General features: G+C 43.0%; 1 protein-coding gene across 1 annotated transcript; it reads right to left on the reverse strand.

Annotated features, from left to right (window-relative positions):
• Nucleotides 1-724: 724 nt before the first annotated feature.
• LOC107118319 (renalase-like) lies at nucleotides 725-22,764 on the reverse strand. The gene is made up of 5 exons (XM_015420623.1): nucleotides 22,644-22,764; nucleotides 21,560-21,665; nucleotides 20,643-20,785; nucleotides 14,513-14,671; nucleotides 725-909 (listed from the first exon to the last, which is right to left on the reverse strand). Exons 1-5 carry the CDS (start codon nucleotides 22,762-22,764, stop codon nucleotides 725-727), a joined length of 714 nt encoding a protein of 237 aa, XP_015276109.1.
• Nucleotides 22,765-25,678: the final 2,914 nt, after the last annotated feature.

Below are 25,678 nucleotides of genomic sequence, written 5' to 3' on the forward strand. Positions count from 1 at the left end.
CTGCCTCCACCCTTCCTGCCTCTACCACCACTTGCCCAGCTTGCTCGCTCATGTGTCTGGGCAGGGTTCTTTGTTTTCAGCTTCCCCACTGCTGCCTGCTCCTTCTGAGCCATCTCTTACTTTCTTCCCTCCACCCATTCATCCATCCCTCACTTTATTCCCAGCCTGTGTAGCTCCTGTAGTGGCCTTCCCCTTCCTTTACTGTGGCTGGATGCCTATTTAATGGAGTTGCTAAGCAACACTCAAAATGGCAGCTGTTTTTTTCTGATAAGGTGAACTTAAAGATTTTAAGAAATTCCCCATACCCCTTCTTTGAAATTTTCTGAAATGCTCTGGGTTCCCCAAATTCACAGAAAAATCCCCCTTCTTTGGACACAACCCTAATTTGCAGATTTAATGATCCATATCTAGGACCATGTTCAGAATTACATATAATGATACCAAGGGTTCCTTTAAACATTACAGCAATAGAATGGGAATAGAATTTTTGTATGTTTATCGCATGCTGCTACTGTAATGCAGAGTCATGTGCCAGAAGAACCTACAATGTAATAAATTCAAATAAATTGAAAGTGGAAATAGATACCAAAGGGATAATAGCAATACAAGCTGAGTAATTAACAGGTAATAATATATTGCTGGGGGGGGGGAAGAAGATCCCCTCCCCACAGTGATATGTAACACTGTATTGAATATTCTTTGTCCCATAACTTTGGACGACCTCTCATAGCAGCTGCATGTAGATGTAAAAACAGCACAGGAGACAAATTTGAACCTTGAGGGATCCCACATGATAAGTCTCATGAGAAAAACGAAGCCAATACTTCCTGAAGTCTATCTTCAGTAGAAAGCAATACTCCAACTCTGAGAGGCAAGCCAGAAAGATATCATAGTCAATGATATAAAAAGCTGCCAAGAAAACCAGGAAAGTCAACACAGTTGATATCGTTCTCCCAGTATGTCAACTGTTTGGATAAACAACACAGTTTCTAATGCAAAACTTGACAAAAGATAGATTGAGATCAATCCATATAACCAACTTCATCCAACAGCAACCCAGAGTTGTTCAGCCATCACCCTTTGTTGCCTCTAAACTGCATGTCAGAGAGAAGCATGTAATTATGCAGAATCAGAAGATGGCTTCTTCTTAAGAAGGGGCCTAACAACTACTTGCTTCAAAGTGCCTGGCAGACAACCTTAATTAAACATTATTTATCACCAAACTAGCAATTGACCAACTTGCCACTGCTAGATGTCACCAGCCAAAAGGGTCAACAGGGCAAAGATTTCTCCAAGTACCTTTTCTGCATTCTCAGGTGAAATCAACTGAAACTCATCTACGCAAACTAACATCCAAGACATAATGGATGAAAGCAATTTTATTATAAATGGACTTGTCACAGTGGGCTACTGCTGATGGTTCTGTGGGATTCTGTACTAGAGGTGCAGGGAACAATCTATGCAAGATCCTATGCAGGTTTATTTGGGGGGAAGACTTCCTCCCAGAAAAATGTTCTTTGGATTGCACTGTAACCTATGTGGAATTAGCTTTGTTTGACTGTACCTTGTAGATGTAATGCTGGCAGAGAAGCAAGATGTCTTTACAATCAGTACTGCAAAGAAATAAAACTTTAAAATGGGGTCTAAGTGGGCCTTAGTATTCCACCAGTTATACTGTTCCAACAATTTCCTCTCCAGAAATTCCCCAGGAAGCAACTTGTGATTTCAGATCTATGCAGTGGGAGCAATCATGCCAACTGCCTGGTTCAACTCCTTATTCTGGGAATTGACAGGAACTTCTAAGGTTTAATGGCATCTTCCCCACGAGCTTTCTGGAAGTCTGTAGATGCTATGGGTATTTAATGGAAGAGGCCCATCTTAATTATATAGGTTATAACCAGGGCTTTTTCATGGTGGTACTCATTGGTACCGAGCACCAGCACCGGGGACGGGGGGGGGGCTCTCTCATGTCCTAAGTGGGGAATTGTTGGAAATCTGGGGAATTTTACATATGAGTACTGGCAAAACCCAGTGCTGGTCATAACAAACTTTGCTAATAACTTAATAATAACTGCAAGAAGATCAAATCAGTCAATCCTAAAAGAAATCAACCCTGACTGTTCCCTGGAAGGCCAGATAATGAAACTGAAGCTCAAATACTTTGGCCACCAAATGAGAAGGGAGCACTCACTGGAGAAGACCCTGATGCTGGGAAAGATTGAAGGTCAAAGAAGACGGGGACGGCAAAGGATGAGATGGTTAGACAGTGTCATAGATGCAACCAACATGAAATTGAGCAAACTTCAGAGGACGGCGGAAGACAGGAGGGGCCTGGCGGGAGCTGGTCCATGGGGTCGCGAAGAGTCGGACTCGACTGTGCGACTGGACAACAACAACAACAACTTAAAGCAAAAACAGAGTAACAGCTGGTATTTTACAACTAATATAAGGAAAAATCATTCCAATTTAGTCAGCTAGGCCAAAGAAAAATTAAAATGCCTGTCAAACAGTACACAGCACTTTCTTAAAACAGAGGGGGGGGGAAACTCATTCTGAGTGAAAGCCACAACAGGATTTCAAAATTCTCTTTGTAAGTATTTTTGTAGCCAAATCACTAATATTTTCCCTTATACACATCTACAAACATTCAGGCAATATTGTCAGATAATGAGGCTGAGAACTTTGTATAACTCCCTATCTTCAACAAGCCTGGCCAGGTTCGCCAAATTAAAATGGTATTTGTCCTCACTTCCATCTGTGTGATAATGTCCTCTTCTATTCAGTTCTGGCTATATCATTCTAAATCCACACAACAGAATTATATAAAGTTTAACAGCCAGCTGCTGTTGACATATAGCAGTTTTCTGCTTTTGTGAAGTAGTGGTGGTGGGAGAGAAGGGGGAAGATCTCCTCAATTTGTATTTTTCCTGCACACACAGAGATATTTTTAATTGTGCACCATGCCTGTGTAACCCATTCTCAGTCTTTAAAAAACCAACAACAGTGCAACATTTTGCATGAAATCTATGCTTAGTCGTTGCCTTCCACTTGATTACCCCAAATCCTAGTAAGTGTCCTTGCATCATGTCCTCATAGGCCTGGGTATCTTTATTATCCAATATGTTTTTCTGTATATTAATAAAATTCCAGTTAGTCTCACATTAAGATATTCATACTCAGTTCTTACAACAGCCCTGTTACTGCCGAAAGCAAGTAAAAATTCACTAGAAGTAGAAGAATGCATGCATTTCATAAGCTATACATTTACTTTGATGCAGTTTATTGATGCAGTTCTTTTCATGCAGAATGTGAACACATTGTCATAAAGTTGTTAATATGGACACCTACACTGTAAGAATTAAGTGTGGAGCATCTGGAGTTGTCTGTATTTGAACTAGCTAAAAACCTACCGATCATGTGTTGGCAAAGAAAGAAGATGGTTGATTCTGAACCCAAATTAGCACCAGCCAAAGAGCAGGATTTCAGCTCCCTCCTCCCACTCAAAAAGGCTGTTAGACTGAAGAAAGGAGCTGGATATGCAGAAGCTGCTAGTACATGTGAATCTCGATCATCCTAGGAATATGAACAGTCTGCTCTTCTGTGTGTAGAACCCCAGCTGCATCACTTTACTAGGTGCCCGTGTAGGTGTACAGTAAAACACTTTTAAAAATGGAATGAAATCTTGAGACAAGGCAGGTCATAATAAACTATTTTGAATATTAACAAATACCAAAATGTAAAAGATTTGAAGCGCTACCATGTGAAACATACAAGATTGGAGAATTTTGCCTTGAACCTGCCTTAACTTGTTTTGCGTTTAAAGGAAACCAGATCACAGCAAGCCATCATTATTTTATTTAACTCCTTACTATAAATCTGCTTAAATGAATCCTGCCTCTTTCCATACACTGAAAGACTAGAACTTTTAATAACTGTTTGTAGCTACTCATCAAACCAAGTAAAATGAAACTATTGATTTAAAACAAATATGAGAAGCAGCTTGTACTGTATGTTTTTCAAAGAAGAGAAATCTTGGTACTGCACTTCGATCACGTTACTACCGTAGGCTTCAAAAATGTTTGATTATATATATATTTTTTGCTTTCATCTGAAAAGTGGGGAACTCCTGTAGAAGGCTGCCAATAGCACTATAATTGCAAGCCAAAAGCAAGAGCCGATATAATTGAGCCCACAGACGGTATGCTTGATTGCCGAAGCTAACTGGTGCAGTAACTTCCTTTGTTACAGACAGGCACAGAGAAGCAAAATATCAGGAAGCATTTCAATTTCACATCTGAAATTAGAGTTGAGAAAGAAATGCAGAAACCCTCGTACATTTCAAAAGCCGTGATTCAGCAAAACAGAAGAGAGAGGTCGTCCTGCCCCACAATCTTTTTTCTTAAGGACCCATAGGCTATTTTTTCTCTCTAATGGAAAGTCTGCAGTACAGAAAATGGAAAGTAGACAGGGAGAACATTTCAAGTACTGAAAAATATAAAGTTATTCGATTTAATTAATATATCCTTGGTAAGATCAAGAGAAAAGGGAAGCATCCTTTTGAACCGGTTATTTAGGGTTTCCAATTTCTGATTTCAAAAGAAATCGTCATTTAGGTGGGGGGTTTTCACTGGGGAAGAGCAAGGGCAAGAGGAGCCTGGAAAACTCTGGCAAGCCAGAAGTGGAACCCATCATACCATGGGTGAAACTTGGCAGAATGTGGCATTTATTTGCTTTTGAGACCTCATTTCTGGCTACCTGGAAGAACATGATTTTATTTGTCAAACCACTGAACTGGCTGGTACAGAACCACACCCCTAAGTTACTTCCTGTACCAGTCCTAGCTATTTTCATCAAGTCGGGAGGACAAAATTATTTTATGTTCATTCACTCTTTGTCTTAAAAGTAAAATACCACATACTTTAAACCACTTATTTGCTCCAGTAGAAAAGAGTAAGAGTCCAGTAGCACCTTAAACACTAAGAAAATTTGAGGTAAGGTATGAGCTTTCATGAGTCACTGCTCATTTCATCAGCTTTAATTCCTCCAGTTATAAAAGGCTACTCAATGAGGGTACACATTAAAGATCATCGTTCACTGTGAGAAAGGTAGTGTGTAAAATGAATGAATGAATGAATAAATAAATAATTATGAAAACAACATAAGTCCGATACCTTGTATCTGATACTGAACAGTCACAAACACTTAAACTGATAACAAATGTAGGACAGCAAAACTGCTTTGCTATTTTACCATTTACTCCTAGCATCCAGAAAACAAAAATCTTCAGTTAACTTCAGGATATAAATAACTGTGAAAGGCACTTTTTGACCACTAGATTAAATAACAAGAAAAGCACCATGTAACTGGAGTTGATTCATTAGTGATAATCAGAACAGCGTAGGAAGTGAAGTAACTTTTAGATAAGGAGAGATGTTTTCCACGTCCTAGAGAGACTGTTTCTGATTTTGGTATTTACTTGTTTTTCTGTCCTTTAAATGGGCTGCACTTTTAGCAATGAAAATACTGAACAGTTTAGGACACTGAAACGCAGCACACTTCTATCACAAAGAAAAGAATTATAAAGATGCTAGGAGAAAGCTTTAATCCTATTAAGAAAAGAGAAATATCTGAAAAGGCAACGATTCACTGTGCATCAATTCAACTGCCTAGCCAACCTTAGTCAGCCAAACCAAACCCAAGGGAATCTAGGTAGAGGCTGCCAGACATACCAGGCAATCCTTAGCAGTGTTACACCCTTCTAAACCAACTGACTTCCATAGATTTAGAAGGATGTAACTCTACTTAAGATTGCACTGTTAGTTTCTGCTGAACGGTAGTCAGAGTTTTAGGAGAAGGAAGTTAGAAAGATAGTTGAGTGGGAGAATTGAAAGTGACAGGGGCTTTTGAAAAACTGCAGAAGAAGCAAGTGATACACATCTTCCTAAGGTGTTCCAGCCCTGGATAATAAATAAAGAAATTACATGCAGTCCAGAGATTATATATCCCACTCATGCTGCCGTAACTCATACGATCAATTACATTTTTGTCAATTTGGGCATTATTTCAAATATAAAAACTGGAAAGATTGGCAGAAGGATATGGGCTTTACTCTATACCCACGAGCATTGAATGGACTTGCAAACAATGGAATTGGGGGTGGGGAGCTGAGAAACTGAAGATAAATTAAAACATACCACTGAAATAATGGGCCATGTTAAAAGAGTGGGACAAACTGTTGCATAATAAAGAAGACTAATGGATCAAACGGGAGGCACTTCCATTTTCACGAGAAGGGGTATGTGTTGTGTATGTGTGTGTGTCTCCCTTCCTCCCTCTCTCATAGCTAAGGTTGCCAGCTCTGGGTTGGGAAACACCTGGAGACTTAGGGGGTGGAGCCTGAGGAGGGTGGGGTTTGGGGAGGGAAGGGACTTCAATGGGGTACATTGCCATATAGTCCACCTTCCAAAGCAGCCATTTTCTTCAGGTGAATGGATTTCTGTTGTCTGGGGATGAGTTGTAATAGCGGGAGATCTCCAGCCACCACCTGGAGGTTGGCAACCCTACTCATAGTGGTTCTGGGACTTTCCACCAAGGCTACAACCTCTCGCCTTGAATCCATGCTGTTCTTTTTTTTTACTTCATAAAATACATACAAGTATATTAATTCAAAAAAGTTATACAAATATATTATTAATAAGTAAGCCATGCTTGAGAAAATAAACTCTCAATTCCATGCATACCTGAAGCGCCCCCACCACCACCTCAGGAACAGCTTTTCAAGAGGCACAAGAGGCTTCAGATCATTACTCAGGGTTCTTTAGCTCCAAAAGATATTACAAAAAATTATTATGAATGTCTGGATAAAGTACAAAACATATCTAGTATCTATCATGTCACAAATATCTCCATTATTTGCACATAAATACTTCTGTAGCAAGGAACATGAGTAACTCTACTGCCCAGGAATCTTCCAGTTTGACAAGATTTTGTGATTTATATGTTGGTAACAGATTAACTGCATTTAATGAGGTATGTGATAAATTACAAGGTTAACCATGAAATCTTAAGAAGAGTTACACCATTCTAAGCCAACTGATTTTTAATGAATTTAGAGTTGTGTAACTCTGTTTAGGATTGCACTGGCTGCCTCCCTTGTATTTTTAATATCTACAAATTAGGAACCAGGTTTTAAGGGTACAAAGGAACTAGAAGGGCTTGAAGGTATTTTGGAAAAATGTATAATGAACTTTTATTAAAAATGTATGGCATCTTGAGGAAAATAATTCCATGTGATAAAAATAGGAAAGGGGATTTCAGACTGACTCATCAAAGAAGAACAGGAAATATATTTGCAAATCAGGTCTCAATGAAACTTTAAAAGGAGCAGTTATGGGGAAATTTATATTATTATTTTGGTGATGTTTTACAGTTGAAAGACTTGATAAAATATGTTGCAACTATAAATGACAAATTTGGGAGATGGCAGATGGAAGAAACCAACCTTACATATATGTCAGAGCTACAAAATTAGGAAATATCATTGGAAAGAAGTAACGGGAATAATACAGAAAATAACGAGTGGCAAGTTGTTATTTGTTCTCTTAACTGACACCAAGTGGAGCAAAAAAAAAAAGAACTACTAAACATAATAGCAGCAGCTTGAAATTATTATAGGAAAAAATGTGAACGGACTGGTAATACATCTATTAAAGAACGGCATCAGAAAGTCCAGCAATTTCATACATGCATTTAGGGAGAGAAGACAGTAAATATAAATATTTCTGGCATAATGAACAGAGAAAGTAGCAGCTAGTTTAAAATAATCAAATAACTATTTTTGATTTTTTTCATTTTAAATTAAAAAGCAATTTGTATGCTAAAATAGTAGGTGACAGCCTATCTTTATGTAGGCTGTCTTCCAGCATCGTAATATTCATCAGCAACTTTCTACAGTTGGCATCAGGTTCTTAGCTAGTTTGTAAAATGCTTCTTACCCACGTATTTCTGCCTTTTTACTCTTTCACAACCTTTCCCAGGATGAATGCTTGAGAATATATATACATAAGACTTGATTTAAGAAGTAGACACAGACGATGAACAGTCAAAGAAGCGGTTCTCTAATGATTCATTTCTGGCACTTTCTATGAAAATAAAATGAAATTAAAATACAGCTTTATGTTGTGGAAAGATTTCCTTTTTTGGGGGGGGGTGTTTTATGAGACAGTGTGTGCTGAGAAAGTAGCCGTGGAAAAGAAAGTTGGCATGCATGAGCAGCCGGAGCTCTTCAGAGGAACTGGTCTATAATGCTAAATAATGGAATAATTTCCCTAGCAATGTTCTTGGTAAGCGCATGGCATGCTAATATTAATTATGCAGTCCATTTTCATCCCAGATTGCCTGAGTTTAGTGGTTGTGAATCGGAGAATCTTGTTCATTTGTGACCAAGTTCTTCAAGCTGTCTGCTAGAGGAAAGGTCTTATAAGGGCCCTATCTCCTGACATTACATAACAGATGTTCATCCTTTTTCTGTGTTAAAAACAGTCTGGGAGCAAGTAACTACTGCCTGCATGCAATATGGACGGCAAAAATTTCACAACTTTATATTCAAATTAAAAATTCAACAGATGTGAGGCATATCTCTTCCCCCGACAACTCATGGAGCGACTGACCAGCCCTGTTGATGCCATAGTTCATAACTGTATAATCAACCAGTTTTGCTTAGTAACATTCTTAGTCCCTGCCCCCAAACACACATGCACTCCTTCCTAATTTTGTATATTTATAAATTGTGCTTTGGTTAAGAAGCAACATGATCAGATGGCACAAAAAAAAAGCGCCATTCTGTTGTGGTGCTCCTTTGTCTCAAAGCATCCCAAGGGGACTGCCCAGATTGTCCTCAGGTTGTTCCCATATGTGCCCCGATTCAGCCAGGACAAGCTGACCCAAGTTGCAACCTCACTTGTTATATAACTGCAGAGCGCAACGTGGACTGTGCCTGACTCAGCCTCAGCCATTAAAAATAGCACATTGATGCACGTTTCAAGAGCTCGGCTTAAATGATTCTCCAGCATATAATGTTCGAGGATGCAACAGAAGCCAGGTTGACCCGTGCTGAACTGCCACATCTAAAAGTACCTTCGGGATAGTTTGGAAGGAGGATTATATTCCTCCATTGCATCTTCAGCCTGTGTCTCTGGTTGCTATTGTGTTGTGTTGAATCTGGGCACTGGGAAGCAGACAAGTGGGTACCCCCCTATGTTTCCAGATGCCAATGATGATGATCAGTTATGAAGCCCCTAATGTTGGAGTAATTCCAATCTGTTGCACTATCACAACACCTGCAACATATTAATAGCATTTGAAGCAGAATTGGATTCATGTAAACGTCAGTTAGAGCCTCAGATTATGAAGGGTCTCTAAAAAAAACCCTAACCTAAAAGTAACTACATTTCTTAAACTTGACATAGCTTAGGGTCTTGGCACAGCTTTATTATTATTTTTTTAAAATCCTCTGGCTATGATTTTCCTTGATACTAGGTAGGGATAGCAGGAACATGATCCCCACTGTTTCAGAATGTCTTTATCCAGCCCTGATTTGCAGTGCTGTGCTAGATCCTTGGCCAATGGTTGGATGATAAGAAAAATATAGTTGCGTACCTACGAGTTTTGATTTTGGGGTTTTAATTTTATAAGTATGCTGCTGGGAAAGAAACACAAGTCAGGAATGGAATGGAACATAGTAACATTCAAAGTATACATTTGAATCTCCTGATGTTAATTTAATATCAGAAAGCGGCCATGGGGAAGGGGATTTGGATCAGAGCCCTAGTGCTAGGGGAGTTAACCCTTTCCAATCATTTCCGTAATAGAAGCAGGGTCCTCCAGTTGCTTTCAGCCCTGGGGAAAAAGACAGGTACATACTTGTCTTTTTCCCTACCAACAACTCATAGCAGCTTGAGGGGAACGAGCAATTTCAATAACAGTACAGGAGGCATCACGGCCTTGCTCTTGGGCCTGGCCATAAATATATAAATCTCTAGAAAATTCTCCCTGTGGCCTTGTAGGAAATAAATCATCTTAAAAAACCCCAAAAACTAAAATCAAACAGCATCTCTTTTCCATCTCCACTGTAAGATGATGTTTGGCTTGGACCCTCCCAATGTTCTGTGGAGCCCCTCAACAGTGTGTGATTAGCTCTGTCTCCCATGGGAGCCATTTTGTGGTGGAACCCATTACCCTTTCCCAAAATTCTAAAAGCAAGTTTAGAAAATCCACAATCTATCGCTATGTAAAACGTAAAGAGTTGAAGAGTTGGTTTTTACACCCTGCTTTGCTCTATCCTAAAGAGTCTCAAAGCGGTTTACAATTGCCTTCCTCTCCTTACATCAGGTGCCTTGTGAGGTAGGTGGGGCTGAGAGAGTTCTGAGAGAACTGTGACTGGCAAAGGTCACCCAGAAGGCTTCATGCGAAGGAGGAGTGGAGAATCAAATCTGGTCCTCCAGATTAGAGTCCACCACTCTTAACCACTATACCACGCTCGCTCTCAGTATAGAAATATAAAAAGCCATGTGCTAACTTCCATTCTCAATAGGGCATCCATAAACCACGGCTTTTTTAGAACAATTCCATGTAGGTTTGCCAGTCCCTTGTGGGGGGTAGGGGAATCGTGCTGACGATGGACAATGTCACTTCTGTGGAAAACTGGAAGTGGTAACACATCTCTCTAAGAATTGGTTAAAACTCTATGCTAAAACCATAGAGTTCTGGGCGATTCCTAGAGATGACTGACATCACTTCTGGGGAAAGCTGATGGCAACCCCCCATGCCTGGCAACTCTTATTCCACTTAGCCAGATCCCACATGGTTTGTGGCATGTGTTTTGTAGAACTTGTATCAAATTTCTCTCAAAGTAACAGGCAGCCACAGCCAAAATATGGCACATGTGATCAGACTAGTTAGCAAGGAGACACCCACACAAATAAAACTGCACTTTTGAGTGAATGAATACACAGAACCCCAAGTAGTCACTTCCCACATTACATCTGTTCAATGGGGTCTGCTGTATGATCAGGGCCTCTTTCAACTATGTTCAGTCATGTACATCGTCAAACAACAGCTTGAAATTCATTCCTCCTTCAACTAAATCTAATGTATATAGTTAAACAAGGGCTTGGAACTCCTTCCTAGGAGGAAGGTATGACGGTAATGTCTTAAAGAAATAAAATAAAAATACATAGGAAGGAAATAGCCTTGTCATGTTGCTGATGCCCCTCAACTCAGCCACATACTGCAGGCTAAGCCAGGAGAAATACAAGGGACAAACTAAAACGGAAGGTGCAATTTATTCCTGGGATTACTCATCCTTCTTTTTCCATTTCCTCAATGACGACAACATCTTAGCCAGTCTATTTCATCCTCAACTGTTGTTTTTTTTTTGGAGGGGGGGAGAATCATTCTGAAGATTCGACAGGTAACCAATTGTGGTGTGGAACAATTAGGAGAAGGAGTGGAACAAAGCTACCGGGAAATGTTCCAAAAAGGCAGTTGAGAATAAATGTCAACAACCCTACCCCCTTGAGGCACTGCCACAATGCCAAGCAAGTTAATAACATGAAGAATCACCAAATTCTATGATCAGGTAAGATTTATAATTTTGCTCTAGATTGGTAACACTTTCTTGTTACTAAGGTATGTTCTGCTCATTTTGCATAACTGATTCCAATTACAGAACGTCGGAGGGCATACGGTACAGAATTTTTTTTATAGGCATTGACACGGGAAAGAAAGAAAAGGAAGGTTGTACTGAAAACAGGAACAGTAGCAACATATGGAGAAACAAAGGGATTCGTCTACAGTCCAATGCAAGCTCCCACCACCATACCGCCAACCGAAGTTCAGTTGAGGGAACTCCCAAAAACACAAGGGGGGGGGGAGAGTGTTGTTTTAATATGAATATGAAAAAGGAACTGAAGGATAGACCTTAAAGTTAGGGATTGCAAATTCAGCCTTTCAAATTACTCTATGCGTGCACACAAAACGCCATATTAGGAAAAGGACATGTCTGCTTGTTTTCCTCTAGTGGCTACACGCCAGGTCTAGAAGAGCCTTAACAGTGGGTTTTTAAAATTTATATATTTTTGGTGAGGGTCTAACAGTGCAATCCTAAATAAACAGTTTCCCTGGAGTAAGCCCCATTGAAGGGTTCAAAAAAGACCTGATTAGGATTGGTCTCTTAGTAACTGAATATAAAAATAATCTGGGCTCCATTGTTATTTGTTATTAATTACTACAGAGATATTTCTGAACCTTTTTAATTAAAAGGCAGCAAGACCACTTATTTTCCTTTTCCTTGCATTTTAATTGTAAAAAGCAACAATGGAGAGGGCAAAATCCAGTTCAAGCAATAGCTAAAAGGTATTCCCAGCAGTCGAAAGCAGCTTTAATTTTTTCAGAACCCTTTGATGCAGCCATTTCAAAGACCATTAGAATGCTGCCACCCACTGTCTGTTTAAATTACTGCACCGAAGTACAGAATTGCCTCATCGGCTACAAGACTAGTTCCTGTGCAACATATAAAAATACTTCCAGGTTTATTAGCTTCTAACCCTTCAAATGCCAAACGTTTCCTACACATAGGAATACAAAGTAAGGAACTGGCAGATTGTATATCTAAAATACAGCCATTAACAACAGCATTCATTTTATATTTTTCTTTTGAAATGGCAAAATTGCTGAAGGACGGCTTCAAGGGGAAAAATCTGCTTAAATTTAATAATGTAAGAACAGCTTTTATTTTCCCACTAAAGGATTCTAGCCATTTGGTGATCTTTGCCCACTTAAGGGACGGGCCTCCTGAAAGACTATATTCCAGACCAGCTGTAGAATCACAGCCGTAATACAGAAAGCATAAAATAAATGTGAAGCACCAAGACAAAATGGAGGAACTTGGAAACACTGATGCCCAAAACGTAAGCCACACAAATGAGGACCGAAAGAAAACGTCGTCCATTACTGAGTATTTCACTTTTCCTGACCTTAGTTTTGGAGTATGAAAAATAGATCCACTGCACCTGTGTTTTGTACAAATGTTCACTTATCCCTTCCCTCTTTAATACGTGGACCTGCACCATATTGATGTCAACTGAATTTGCTTGCAAATGTGTGCTTATGACACCACATCTTTAAGCACCAAATCCTAAGAATTCTCTCGTCGTTCTGAAGAATCCACAACAGCACATAGTTGCAAAACATAGTGTTCTGCCGCCGTTACAAAAACATCACAACAGGATCTCAAACAACTCCACAGGAGTAAAGTGTTTACAACTGAGTCTCAACATTTCACAGGGCCATACCTGTAACAAGGTGACAATGAACAATGCCCAGCATGATAAATACAACCGACTAAGGACCCAGCAGAGATATTCTCTCATCTTAGTGATTAGTCAATAAGACCGACAGATACACACGATCAATTATTTGAGTTACGTAATCACTAAAGACACTGATTTTAAAGAGAACTTGACTGTTTAGGTAATGGCCACTCATGAAAGCTGCACAAGTTTCCCCTTGAAACTGACCAGAAGAACACGTTGAATTAACCCCCCCCCCCAAAGCACTTAATTCTCCCCTTCCTCTATGTAACATCTAGCCTGATTTAATCATACCCTGATGATACAACAGCTCTCTACCCAGCTCCTCCAATCAGGCAATGAAATGGGGCTCGAAGAGAGAAGTACACAATGCTGTTCCACCATGACACAGGTCAAGGCTGTTTTATCACCGAGGCAGCAAACGGTTGTTTGTGCTGCAGCACCTCACACTGCAAAGGCTAGGGGAGCAGGTTTCATCTAAATGAAACGCAGAATAAACAGACAAATCCCAGAACACAGAAAGCTAGCAATTCCGGGAGAAGGAGCCATCACAACCCTTTTTCTTGAGCATCTAGTGTTTTGTGTGCTGGGAATGATATATGCAAGTACATAAGGATACTCAGTCATTTAAGTCCCCTCTTTCAGCACGAAGGAGTGCAGAACAGACATAAATTTACCCCGTCAGTGAGAACTAGAGGAACAGGCAGAAATTAAACGTGTTGCTGTCACTTTCAGCCACAGCCGCCCCTCCTTTAATGTTAACTCCCACCAAAGCAAAGCCGTAAAAGGGACACGAAACTTGCAAATGCTCGCATTGCAGCATGCTAAGGAACCTCTCACATTTCTAAACCCATCTGCAACTCTAGGGAGAAACGGTAAGAACAGAAATGACAAATCTTAGCACCCTGTGAAAACCACGGTTACTTTCCTCACCAGTCAATGGCCTCTCAGTTGCTACAGCCTTACTGAGCTCACAAAACAGGAGATAACAGTTTTGTACCATGCAGCACACTGAACACACTGTGACATCTGCAGACCACAGAGGATTCTCTCCTTTTTGAAGAATCAGAAACAGCCGCGCTCGACTTGATCCTTCTTGAATAACCACAGATTAAATTAAATTAAACAAAATGGAAACTTACTGTTTGCAATGTCCCCTTGAAGCTGAAAAATTTGTGGAACGGGAATTGTAAGAATAACAGTATCAAACTGGTCCAAGAAACCTGTATTGTTGCTGACTTCCCACTTCCCATCCTTGAGGCAGATTTGTGTAACATGGTGCTCAAAGAGGATCTCAGCATCTGCTTTGAACAAGAGAGGCCATTAAATAAACCAAACCAACTACTCAAATAGCTATAAGTTGAGTAACAGACCTTTTGGTTACAAAACAAGGAAAGTCTCTTTTCATAGATATGCTGCTTGGACATTTACTCTCATGTGCTCTTTGTCAACCTGGAGAAATCTCTTACCCTTAGCCTGTTGCTATAAACATGTTATATGGCAGCATCCACAGTGAAACTAATGGATCTTACTTTCACCTTTTTTCAGGTATTGAATGGAACTATTTCTAGACTGCACTGGTTCTTGACCCTGCCTTCTGTCCTAACGAACTTGTTCTTTCCCGTCTCTGCAACAAGAAGCACAGGGCAAGAAATTCAATCTGCCAGTGATCTTTTCACCTTGACCCTGCTTGCTGGTCTGTCTGCTCAGCTCTGCATGGCCATCTTTGACAAGAGATTCGTCCTTTTTGCAGTAACATGAACCCTGGATACAGAGGGAGTTCTGAGACCAAAAGTGTAAGTAGTTAATCCACTCATATCAGTGCCCTGGGTAGGACAGGTATGTCAATTACAAAAAGTCAATCTATAGTGAAGAAAAGGTATGAAGACAATCCAGAGCTATCTCGCTACCTGAGTGATGCAAGGTTGACAGTCTCTTCATCTTGACCTCATAGCTGGTTAATTGCAAATCAGCGGTAAGAAAAACTGCCCTCCTCCATGATTTGAGGTTGGAAGATGAAGTCAACCTGGCACGTTGACTGCCTGACTCATTACGGCCCATTTTGGATGAGTCAGGCAATCTGGTCTTGGCTCACCAACCTCAGGACAGAGCCTGGGGAAGCAAAGAGCTATAATCTACCATGAAAACTGCTGGAAGGTTTTTTTTAAAAAAATTTCAACTGAGGGCCGCCATGGTCTCTTGTCCACAGAGGGTTAAAAAGGGAACCAGATACTAGCACCACCTTATCTATTAAAGCCTGCATTTTACATAGGATGCAGACAAGAAGCCTTAAGAGATAATGGCCTAAAACATTTTTCTTCTCTCACCCCACTCCCTTTTTAAAACATCTAGCCTGATAAGAGAGTCTGGAGAAGTTGGAAGCTTCCACACTGCTCTGTGTGTGTGTTTGTTTTCCTGGTTGGTCTTTATAAAAGGTATAGCATGGCTTTTGTTTCTGGACTTTCCTGAAGAATATATCCAGTACAACCAATTTGGATACCGGTGGTGGGTACCAGGATCAGAATAAGGAATTAGTTATTGCACCACCAACCCAATTGTGCAATGGATTTTTTTTTTTTTAATTGGGCCAGTCTCAGATCTGGTGTTGGAGACTCCTGGGCTGCTGTAACTTGGAGAAGGTCAATATCCAGACTGACTGAGGCCTCCTTTGTGGAAGATTATGTGGACTCTGCAGCAACTGTGAATCTGATGATGATCAGAATGGGTCCTACAGGAATTTGCAAGACATGGTTTGAATTTACTGTTTTGAACTGGCAATCCAGAAGCTGCATGTCTTGAAATTAGACTGTCGTACTAGACAGGTCCTTATCAAATTAAGACATAGGAGGAAGAATGCACTACTCTCAGAGATTTATGGACTTGCACATTTTGAGTGCTCTGAAGGGTACTGCAAGCCATAGCAGGATAGTAGCTCTGTTGAGTTCCTTGCTTAATAGTGGGATGGATAAGTGATGAGGGCAATGAAAGGGTTGCACCCTGATGCATTCATTGTTAGTTTGGTAGAGCCTTAGCCTCCTCCTAGGATACAGAGGAACTGTAGACCATAAAGTAGGAAGACAGACAACTGTAGCTCCAACCACTGAAGACTCATGCTGAATGTGACTGAACACAATACAAAGGCTATTTAAATTAGACTGCTGTAATGCACTCTGCATAGGGCTGCCCTTGAGAAGTGTTTGGAAACTTCAGTTGAAGCCCTATATGGCCACCTGGACGTTCACTGGAGTGATTTGTAGGGACCCTATCTCCCCAGTCTTTCTTCATCGACACTGACTCCCCAATATGATTCTGGGTCCAATTCAAGGTGCTGGTATCGACCTTTAAAGCCCTATATGGTTTGTGACCAAAATACCTGAAGGACTACCTCATGAAAGTACCCAACCAAGACAGTAATCTTTTGAGGCCCTACTTTAGGGGCACTGCCTTTGGATATTAGATGGGTGCCAACCGAAGAGAGTCACAGACCAAAATACTGGAACTTCTCCCCAAGAGACTTGCTTCCAGGGCCGTAGCTAAACCCTTCCTTGTGGGAGGCCCCTGGGGAAAGTGGGGAGGCTGGAGTGTGTGCGTGCGCGTGCGTGCTTTGCACACACATTACCCAGAAGTGACGGGGGCGCGGGGCGGGAGGAAGAAGAAGGGGGAAAAGCTTCTGCTTCTCCCCTTCTGTATTTTGCCTGTCTTTAGTTGAGGGGTTGGAGGCTGCTGGGACACCGGGGTTTTTTGTGTTTTTTTCTTGGTGATGGTTACTGTAGAGAAGCCGCCGCCGAGCCGCTCCCGGAGAAGCCGGACGCCCCAGCAGCCTGCGATGGGCAGGGGAGCAGAGGATCAGGACGGAGGGGCCCCGCAAAACCAGCGGGAAGGCCGGGCCCCGTGGGCCCCACGCAGGCTACGGGCCTGCTTGCTTCTGTTGGTTTTTAATAGTTTTAAAATGCGATTTTATTATGTAAGTTTTGTTAGCTACCCTGGTGTCCCTTGTGAGGACAGAAAGGCAGGATGCAAATTTTGTAAAATAAAATAAAAATTTTAGGCCTATGAAGCAGCAGTGGCAGCAGCCAGGAATTTTTTCTCTCTGCCCCCAGTATATCGGCCGAATTGTGTCTAGCAGAGCTGTTCATAATGGTGCATGAGCTAACATGCCCTGACTGACTTACCAGATTCCAGGTTATCTAGTGCCCACTGTGATGATTTTTCTTGGTTCTTTCTTACCAAAATCATTCAAATCCCTAAGACCTGGATGTTACTATTCTGGCATATCAGATACCACTTCTTGCCATTGGCTGGCTGACTTCCAAGGGAGTGGACAGGGTGGTGGCAAGCTCTGAAGGCCATCATGTGCATCTTAGATCCATTCCCCTCTCGACTGGTTAAAGCAATACTGGATGTACTTAAGGTAATGCTGCCCAGTGTCTCACTGAAAGAAGGCAATGCTTACATTGGCTGCTATTTATCTTCAAGGATTGATGCAAAGTGATGGTTTTAATCTTCAAAACTTTAATAACCTAGAACATGCTTTTTCCCCTGCCCCCCCATAGATACCAATTAAGATCTGCATCAAGTGACCTCTATTCTATCTAGCCTATCTTTGAGCTCACTTAAATGCGAAAAAGAGTTCACTGTTCTTAGTGAAGGAGCTGAGGTTTTCAGTGGTAGCTCCAGGATCCTGCAATGTCCCCTCCAAGGCATCCTTAATGGCTTTTTAAAATGAACTGCAAGGCTTACCTATGTCTTTGGGCATTTGTGGTCAACTAACCTGGAAACTTGTGCTGCTGCTCTATGTGTTTTACTTATTCTCACTTTTGTTTTGAGTGTTGTGATATTAATCACGATTGTAAGCCACTCCAAGTATACAAGGTAATTTTTTAAAAATTACAAAATTAAGGAGGCACAGTACCATAATCATCGGTGGTGCAAGGGTAAGGCATCCTAGAGAACAGACAAGGCATCTTCGCTGAATTTTAAGCCATCATACGCCCAGTCTCTCTCTCTCTCTCTCTCTCACACACACACAGTTTTCATGAGGAATGGTTTTGTTGACCTTCCTCTTCTGCCCCACCATCTTGGTGACTGAAACTAGATCTTCTGTGCCAGTCGTATGAAAGCCAGTAAGTGATTTCTGCAACACAATCTCTGTGAGCCAGAACAGGAGGAGGAAGACTGGGCATAATTCTACGTAAGCATGGTTACCAGAAATGATGGCAGTCTCAGAGAGAAACAAGCCTCCCCTTTTATCAAACCCTCAGTGGTTAATGAGGACCACAATAATCAGTAATGGTTGCTGGCTGGGTGAACTTGGGCCCAGTCACTTTCTCCCAACCTAAGTTACCTCACAGGGTTCTTGTGAAGATAAAATGGAGGAGAAAAGAATGATGTAAGCCGCTCTGAGCTCCTCTGAGGAAGAGAGGGATAAAAATGTATTAAATAAAATAAAAAAATCATCAGAGGTACTGATGTAGCTCTGAAGCCTTAGAAAGAGCTGAAGCCCATATTAGCATTTCTCATTAAGAGATTCCTAGTTCCTAGTGATCTCATTTGGACTATGTAATTTCCTATGGCAAATCCCATCTTAGTAAGGTAATTAACAGTGCTATCCTAAACAGAGTTACACCCTTCTAAGTCCATTGAAGTTAACGGACTTAGAGGGGTACAACTCTCCTTAAGATGGCAGTGTAAGACGGCATCCAATCCCCTTCTTCCCCACCCAGACACGTCCCCCTCTGTTGCTACATCACACTTCCCCTGGATTACCCTTTTGAATTATCGGACAATGAGATATTTGAAGAGGGCACTTGGTGAAGCTTGGAACTTACCGTTGTTTTGTGGAACTGCTCAACATCTTGTATTTTGTGCCCGGTCCCAAATGGAAACCATTTTGTCATTGGCCCCATCAACCACTGCATCTATTTGGTGCCGGTGCCCATGGCCCTTCTTCAAACCCCCCAAAATGTCCACAGACTCAACAAGACTGAGAAGGGGGAAACCCTGATGTAAAGACTGGGGAAGAGAGCACTTTCTGTCATCTTCCACTAAATGCTTTTATCACTTACCACAGCTGCCGAGATGAGCCAGGAGTTGCAGACTCTCTGTATGAGTGAAGAAAAGCCTTGTCCCCAAGGAACAAAAGTGTCTGGTGCAGCCTGGCTCTAGTCACTAGGTAGCACACTAGGTAGCACACTTTGAAGGCAGGAACTATGTTTAATATGGCCACTGTGGAACCTTTATATGGCAGCATGCGTCCTGGAGCAATGGTAGAGCTTACTGCACAGCCACTAGGAAAACTAGAACTGGACAGTGCTAGACTGGAAATGGCAAGTAGGTAAAGTGACTGACACAATGTAGCAATGCAAACCAGAGAAGGGGATTTCCAGAATGAGCACGGGCTGAGGCAGTTGCCATCTTGCAGGCAAGTCAAGTAGTAGCTCTGACTGCTGGGGTGACACACGACTGCCTACCCTTCCTCAGTGGCAGAGGTTCTTGGGAATTTCCTAGACTTCAGAGACAAGGATCAGAGGGAACTGGCAAAAGTAAGGGCCAAGGTGTGAATCAACACCCCCATACTCCATAGCAAGCTAAAAGAGAGTATGGCAGTAGAAATTAAGAAAAGGTTTGGCCTGTGATGAGGTGAGCAAAACTCCCAAAGAGGGGCAAGGCTTGATTGCCTTCAACACTAGCCTAGAGCTGAGTCCACTGAGGCCCCAAGGCCTGAGAGAAACATGACACTTTAAAGAACAGCAGTTGGAGCAAGACAACTGTGTAGAGGACATGGACCAGAAATCAGCATGTGGGGAAAGGGGAGGGTTGATGCTTGCCCCCAGAGCATGCCTCTCCCATCAAATTACCCCCATGCTCCTTTCCCATCAAATTACCCCCATGCTCCATTTGGTAGCACTAGGAGAAAAAAAGGCAGGTATCCCAGTGGTCCCCATCATCTTCTTTACCAAGAGATGGGGGGAGCCATTTTTGAACTGGTGGATGGCATGGGGCAAGGAGTCAACTTTTGTTCCTCAGTACTGTAGCCCCAATCCATATCCTCTTCTCTCCCAGTTACATTTTAGGGCCAAAATGTCTAGAAGTTCCACTTATGGAACTCCAAGTTCAACCTACGTTTAATCAGTGAGACACGTGACTACGTAAATGTATTTTAGAATCGCCACCTCCAAATGTTTGTCTGAAGCACTACATATTTTCAAGGGATAATTGCGATAAAAATCAGAGCCAATAGAACCCCTCCTTCACATTTATCCTGGATATTACCTGACTCATTTAAATAATGCTTGACAATGGAGGAAATTCCCTGGGGTGTTACAAAATTCTCCACTCCTTCCTTTATTGCCATTCCTTCTATTGTAGCTGTCAATGGCTTCAGCACTCCATGATTCAACAGCTCTTCATAAAAGCTAAAAGCAAAATATAAACAGAAAGTTAATATGCTTAACTAGTCAGCTGGACATGGCTATTCCCAGAACCAAACTCTGATATTTTCTTTCAAGTATCTAACTTTGTGCCCCCTCCTAACACCTCCCCAGGCTCCTTGGTACCTTGAAGGCCGACACAGTGTCAGAGAGGAGGCCAAGGAGTGTCACACTAAATGTCTGTCAAAGGCAGTGGACAGTTAAGAAGTCGGCAAGATTAGGCGAACTGCTGCTGGAAACAGAATCCTAGATGGACTAATCTCAGCTGAGCTTGCAAGTAAACTCTAACGGTAACTGAGATGTCATTTGTATCTAAAAACCCTTACACTTAAAAGCATACATTTATATCTGGCAAAGCTCTAAGTGAGTCCCTTGTACATATCAGGACAGTCCAGCACAATCACTCACTCATTCCAACACACAACATGGCTCCTCAAACTGGAAAACACAACACTGGGTACGGGTAAGTAAGAATAAACTGAACAAGAGTGAGCAAGGCATGCTGAAATTATTTGTTCCAATAAACTATAGTTAGAAAACTTACAGTGTGCCTTTTAAAACAATTCGGCGTATTTTGTGCAGAAAGGGTTTTTTCCTTCCTCTTAGAAGTCACTTTAGCATTTTTTAAAAAAAACAGCAACACGCATTTCATTCATTGGTAGTGAGGAAATATTAAAGGGTATCAACGACCATTTGTTACAACAGTAGCATCAGCTGTTGACACACCCCAGACAGTGAACCCCGTTCATTCCTCCTCACCTTTGATGTTTTTTGGCATATTCGGGTTCCCGCGTGATATACTGAGCTCCTAGATCTGCCGTGCACCTCGGATCGTGAGCGCTCCGGCTCGTAGACATTCTTCCCCCTTAAAATCACGTGCATAGAGACAGAAATTTTTTTAAACACCGCCGCTCGTGTCCAATCAGCTTCCTCCGAGGGGCAAACTTGATCCCGGGCGCCGTGGTAACTGGCAAGAGACGGGGACGCGATTGGAGCAAACGGCCGGGCTTTGCCGCCTCGCTTTTAAAGCAACCAACCCGGCGGAAGGACTGCTTCTCCGCTCTCCCAGCCTGAAGCCAATCTCCTTTGGAGGGGGATTGTTGCCGCGCAAACGTCTTGGCTGCAGAGCCCAAGCTTGTGCACATTTGCTGGGGAGTAAGAGTCGCTCCTTTCTATGCGACCTTACTCTGAAGTAATGCTATTTCCCCTGAACATGAGGGGAAGAGGGAATCGTAAACACGCCGGCACCTTAAAAGGCTAGCATTTCCCAACGTTAAGCTTCCGCAGCCTAGTGTGGGTTGGGAAATACCTGGAGAGTGGAGCCCGGGGCACGATCTCAGTGGGGCATGATGTCATAGGAGCCAACCCTCCAGAGCAGCCATTTGATCCAGGGGGAAGTGGTCTCTGTCGTCTGGACATCAGTCCTAATTCTAGGAGATCTCCAGGTCCCACCTGGAGGTTGGCAACCTTACAGGCCGCAGGGCAGTGGCGCTTCACTCACGTCCTAGCGAGGACCTGCTCTGAAAGCTTGCGCTGGAGTCAAACCTTAAAACTCCAAAGTGCCACAAGCCTCCCGTTTCCTCCCCCCCCCCCCCCGCCCCCACTACTAGGCTAACCCCCCCCCCGCGTTAAGAAGGCAACAAAATTTAATCTCTCGCTGAGATCATGAGATCAATTCACGCCGGACGTGGCAGCTTCTACGGGACAGCTGTCAGTATTTGCAGCGCGTGCGGGACTTCGGGGACTTCGGGCAGAGCGGGCGCAACACGTCAGCCGCCCCAGATCCCGGCCGAAGCCTTGTCACCCGGTGGGCTTTGCAGAGAAGCGGACGGGAGAGACCCACCTGCGCCCCGCGCCTTCTCCCACACCACGATTTGCAGTGGGCGCTGCGGAAGCGCCCTGCGCAAAAGTGCAGCGCACAAACTGCCCGTCAGGCCGGCGCCTACGATCAACACCCGCTCCATAGCCGGACCGGCAGAGAGGAGGACGGACGGGCGCGGCGCGGAGGAGTCTGTCCCCTCCTTTCTTCCTGCCTCAGCCCCGACAGAGCCGCCTTGCCCTTATCCGCCGTTAGAGGGAGAGAGGTGCAGCCTGACGGCAGCTGTCCATACATGTATGTGCGTGTGCGCTTTGGCGATTTGCGAGCACGGTGGTGTACCGCTGAGTGAGGGGATGTACTAAAAGGAAGGACAGGATTGCCCATTGGAAACAATGGGAGACGCTGGAAGACCCATTGGAAATAATGGGAGCCAGGATACTAGTTTCCGGAAACCGTGGGGCAAGGGCAGGTGTCAGATCACATTTCCGGTGTTAGCTCGTGGCATCCGGCGCCCGCCCATGTCCCGTCGCGAAAAGTGTTTTTTTGGTCAAGTCTCCACGGGTGCGCACAAGCACCCAACAGCACATGCAAACACTTGGGTTTAAAAAAACAACACAACCCCCGCGGCGGCACTTCTTTGCCACACCGCAGGAGTAAGGTATGATCGGCACCTCCCTCCAACCACAGGACGTCGGCGGGACGTTTGATCCGGCTGCCGCGCGGTAGTTCGCTCCGGGGCAAACATCCATGCCTCCCCCCCACGATATCCGGCCCGTGTGACTGGGGCCATAGAGAACCAAAGGGCACTGTTGGAATTTAAAGGCATATACAGTGTTAGAAGATGAGCAAGTGAATAAGCCTGACATGGTGTAGTTGATGTTGTTAGGTCCAGTGATTGTGCTGTCTGGGTGTATGCAGCAACAAAGTTGGCATCTGGGTTTATTGTAAGCTCTGATTCCAATATCTACGTTCAAACTGTGATAGCAACAAACCAAATGAATGCATTTTACTACCATCATTGTATACACACATAAAGTATACACACAAAAAAAATCCAAGGGTCAAACGAGAAGGAAGTGGGTCCTTGTTCAGATGTATATGAAGAGGAAAGCTTCAAACTGATATGCGTAGGCATTTCCTAATCCATACCACTTCTGGTGGTGTTTATATGAGCCACCAAGCAAAGAATGTCTTTTACCTCCCCATAGGAACAGAAGAAAAATAATGGAAAGACTGTAAATTAACATGAAACTAAATGCATGGCCAGAGCTGTTTTTAAAAAGGCAGGGACAGCATGGTAGATAAAGGGGGCAAAGCCTACTCCAAGCAGGGTTGCCAACACTGGGTTGGGAGATTCCTAGCAATTTGGGGGTGGAGCAGCCCTGCAGCTAACAACTTTTTGCCCGGGGGGGGGCAATGTTATTCTCAGGGGGCTGTCATTCCAGTCCTAGAGCAGTGTATTTGGGACCAGAGACCTTAATGGAAAATCCATTCCTCATTTTCTTTCCAACTCTCCTTGAGCTGTAATGTATTTCAATGGAGCCCATGCAAGTCGATTGACATTTCTGGCTCCCATTATTTCCAATGGGCCTTCAAGTCTCTCCCATTGTTTCCAATGGGCAATCCTGTCCTTCCTCTTAGTACATCCCTGAGCGGGGTCGTGAAGCCGAATAGCTCCGTCCCACGCAGCTCTCCCTCTTCCCCTCTTCTGTTCTAAAAGGGGCTCCATCCTGCCTTAAAACCACACCTTCTCTTTGGAAAGAGCCTGGCTTATCCTTGAGGGGTGAGGGGCCTGGCAGCCGTTCTCTAGTGACGAAGTCGTTTTGCCGCACCCCCCCCCAGCCACCCAATTCTTTGCCACTGTGCTTGCAACAGCAGACCATCTCAAAGCGAGCGAGCGAGCTTTTGGAGTTTGGGAGGTAAAAATGGATTCCCTTGTGTTCTGCAAATTGGGTGGCTGCTGAAGGTCTGACAGGAGGCCAGAGGGAGGAAACGGGACATGACTAGTCATGCTCCCTGCATATGTTTTAGATCTTGGCTGTGGACAGACTGGCAGGTTGGTGTGGCATGGGCGCACCTCTAATTACTCCGTCGCATTTTGTGATGGGGATTTTCAGTCAGACTCCCACCCTGATCTGACTGTACCGTGCGCTTCCATGGTTGTCAGATTAGTGCTGCACATCAACCATGGAACATGCAGTCTGGTCTTTTAAAAAAAACCCAACAACCCATTTCTGGGATGTGCATGGGCCCTGCCATTTTAAAAAACAGAACAGTACAACCGGAACTAAAATTTCACACTTCCAAAATGGGTTGAACAGGCACCGAGGGAGTTCAGACATCCGGAAACGTGGGATGAATGTGCGGGGATTTGTTAGCACCGGAATTCAACTACTGTCTATTTATTCCATCTCCAACTCATCTTAGGATGGGGTAAGTACGACTGGGGAACGCCTGCCAGATGTGGCTGTGTGAACCAGCAGGTTTTATCCGTTAGGGAAAAGCAACTATATCTGGCCAAACTGCCCCTCTGACTACAGCCCTTAGATTGTATTACATTATCAAAAGTTCTGGCCAACTTTAAAAGGCTAGAGTTTATGTTGTAGTACTTTTCCCATTAAGGTCAACCAACTAAACAAGTGCTTTCTTAGCTGATAATCTTTTAAACTAATAAATCGTATGTGTGTGCACTAAACTATGCACTGCCCTTGAAGGAACAGTTCTGTAGTCTGGGGATCCTCTTTGACCTGGTTCTACTGCTGGATAAGGAGGAGGGAGCTGTGGCTAGGAGTGCCTTTTACCAGCCTGGACTGGTTACCCAACTGTGGCCTTTCATGGATAGAACAGATCTGACCACTGTGGCACCTTCTCCATCGTGGTGCTAAAACTTTGGAACTCCCTCCCCAAGGAGGTTCATCTTTCTCCCCTCTATGGTCTTCCACCAGTGGGTGAAGACTTTTTTGTTTTGTTTTGTTTTGTTTGGCATTACTGTACTAACTATTACTGGACTTCTTCCCTAGTTGTGTGTTTTTATGTTTTATAGAATTGTGTAAATATTT

This window comes from Gekko japonicus, unplaced genomic scaffold (assembly GCF_001447785.1).
Source record: "Gekko japonicus isolate JY-2015 unplaced genomic scaffold, Gekko_japonicus_V1.1 scaffold1050, whole genome shotgun sequence".
Lineage (NCBI taxonomy): Eukaryota > Metazoa > Chordata > Lepidosauria > Squamata > Gekkonidae > Gekko > Gekko japonicus.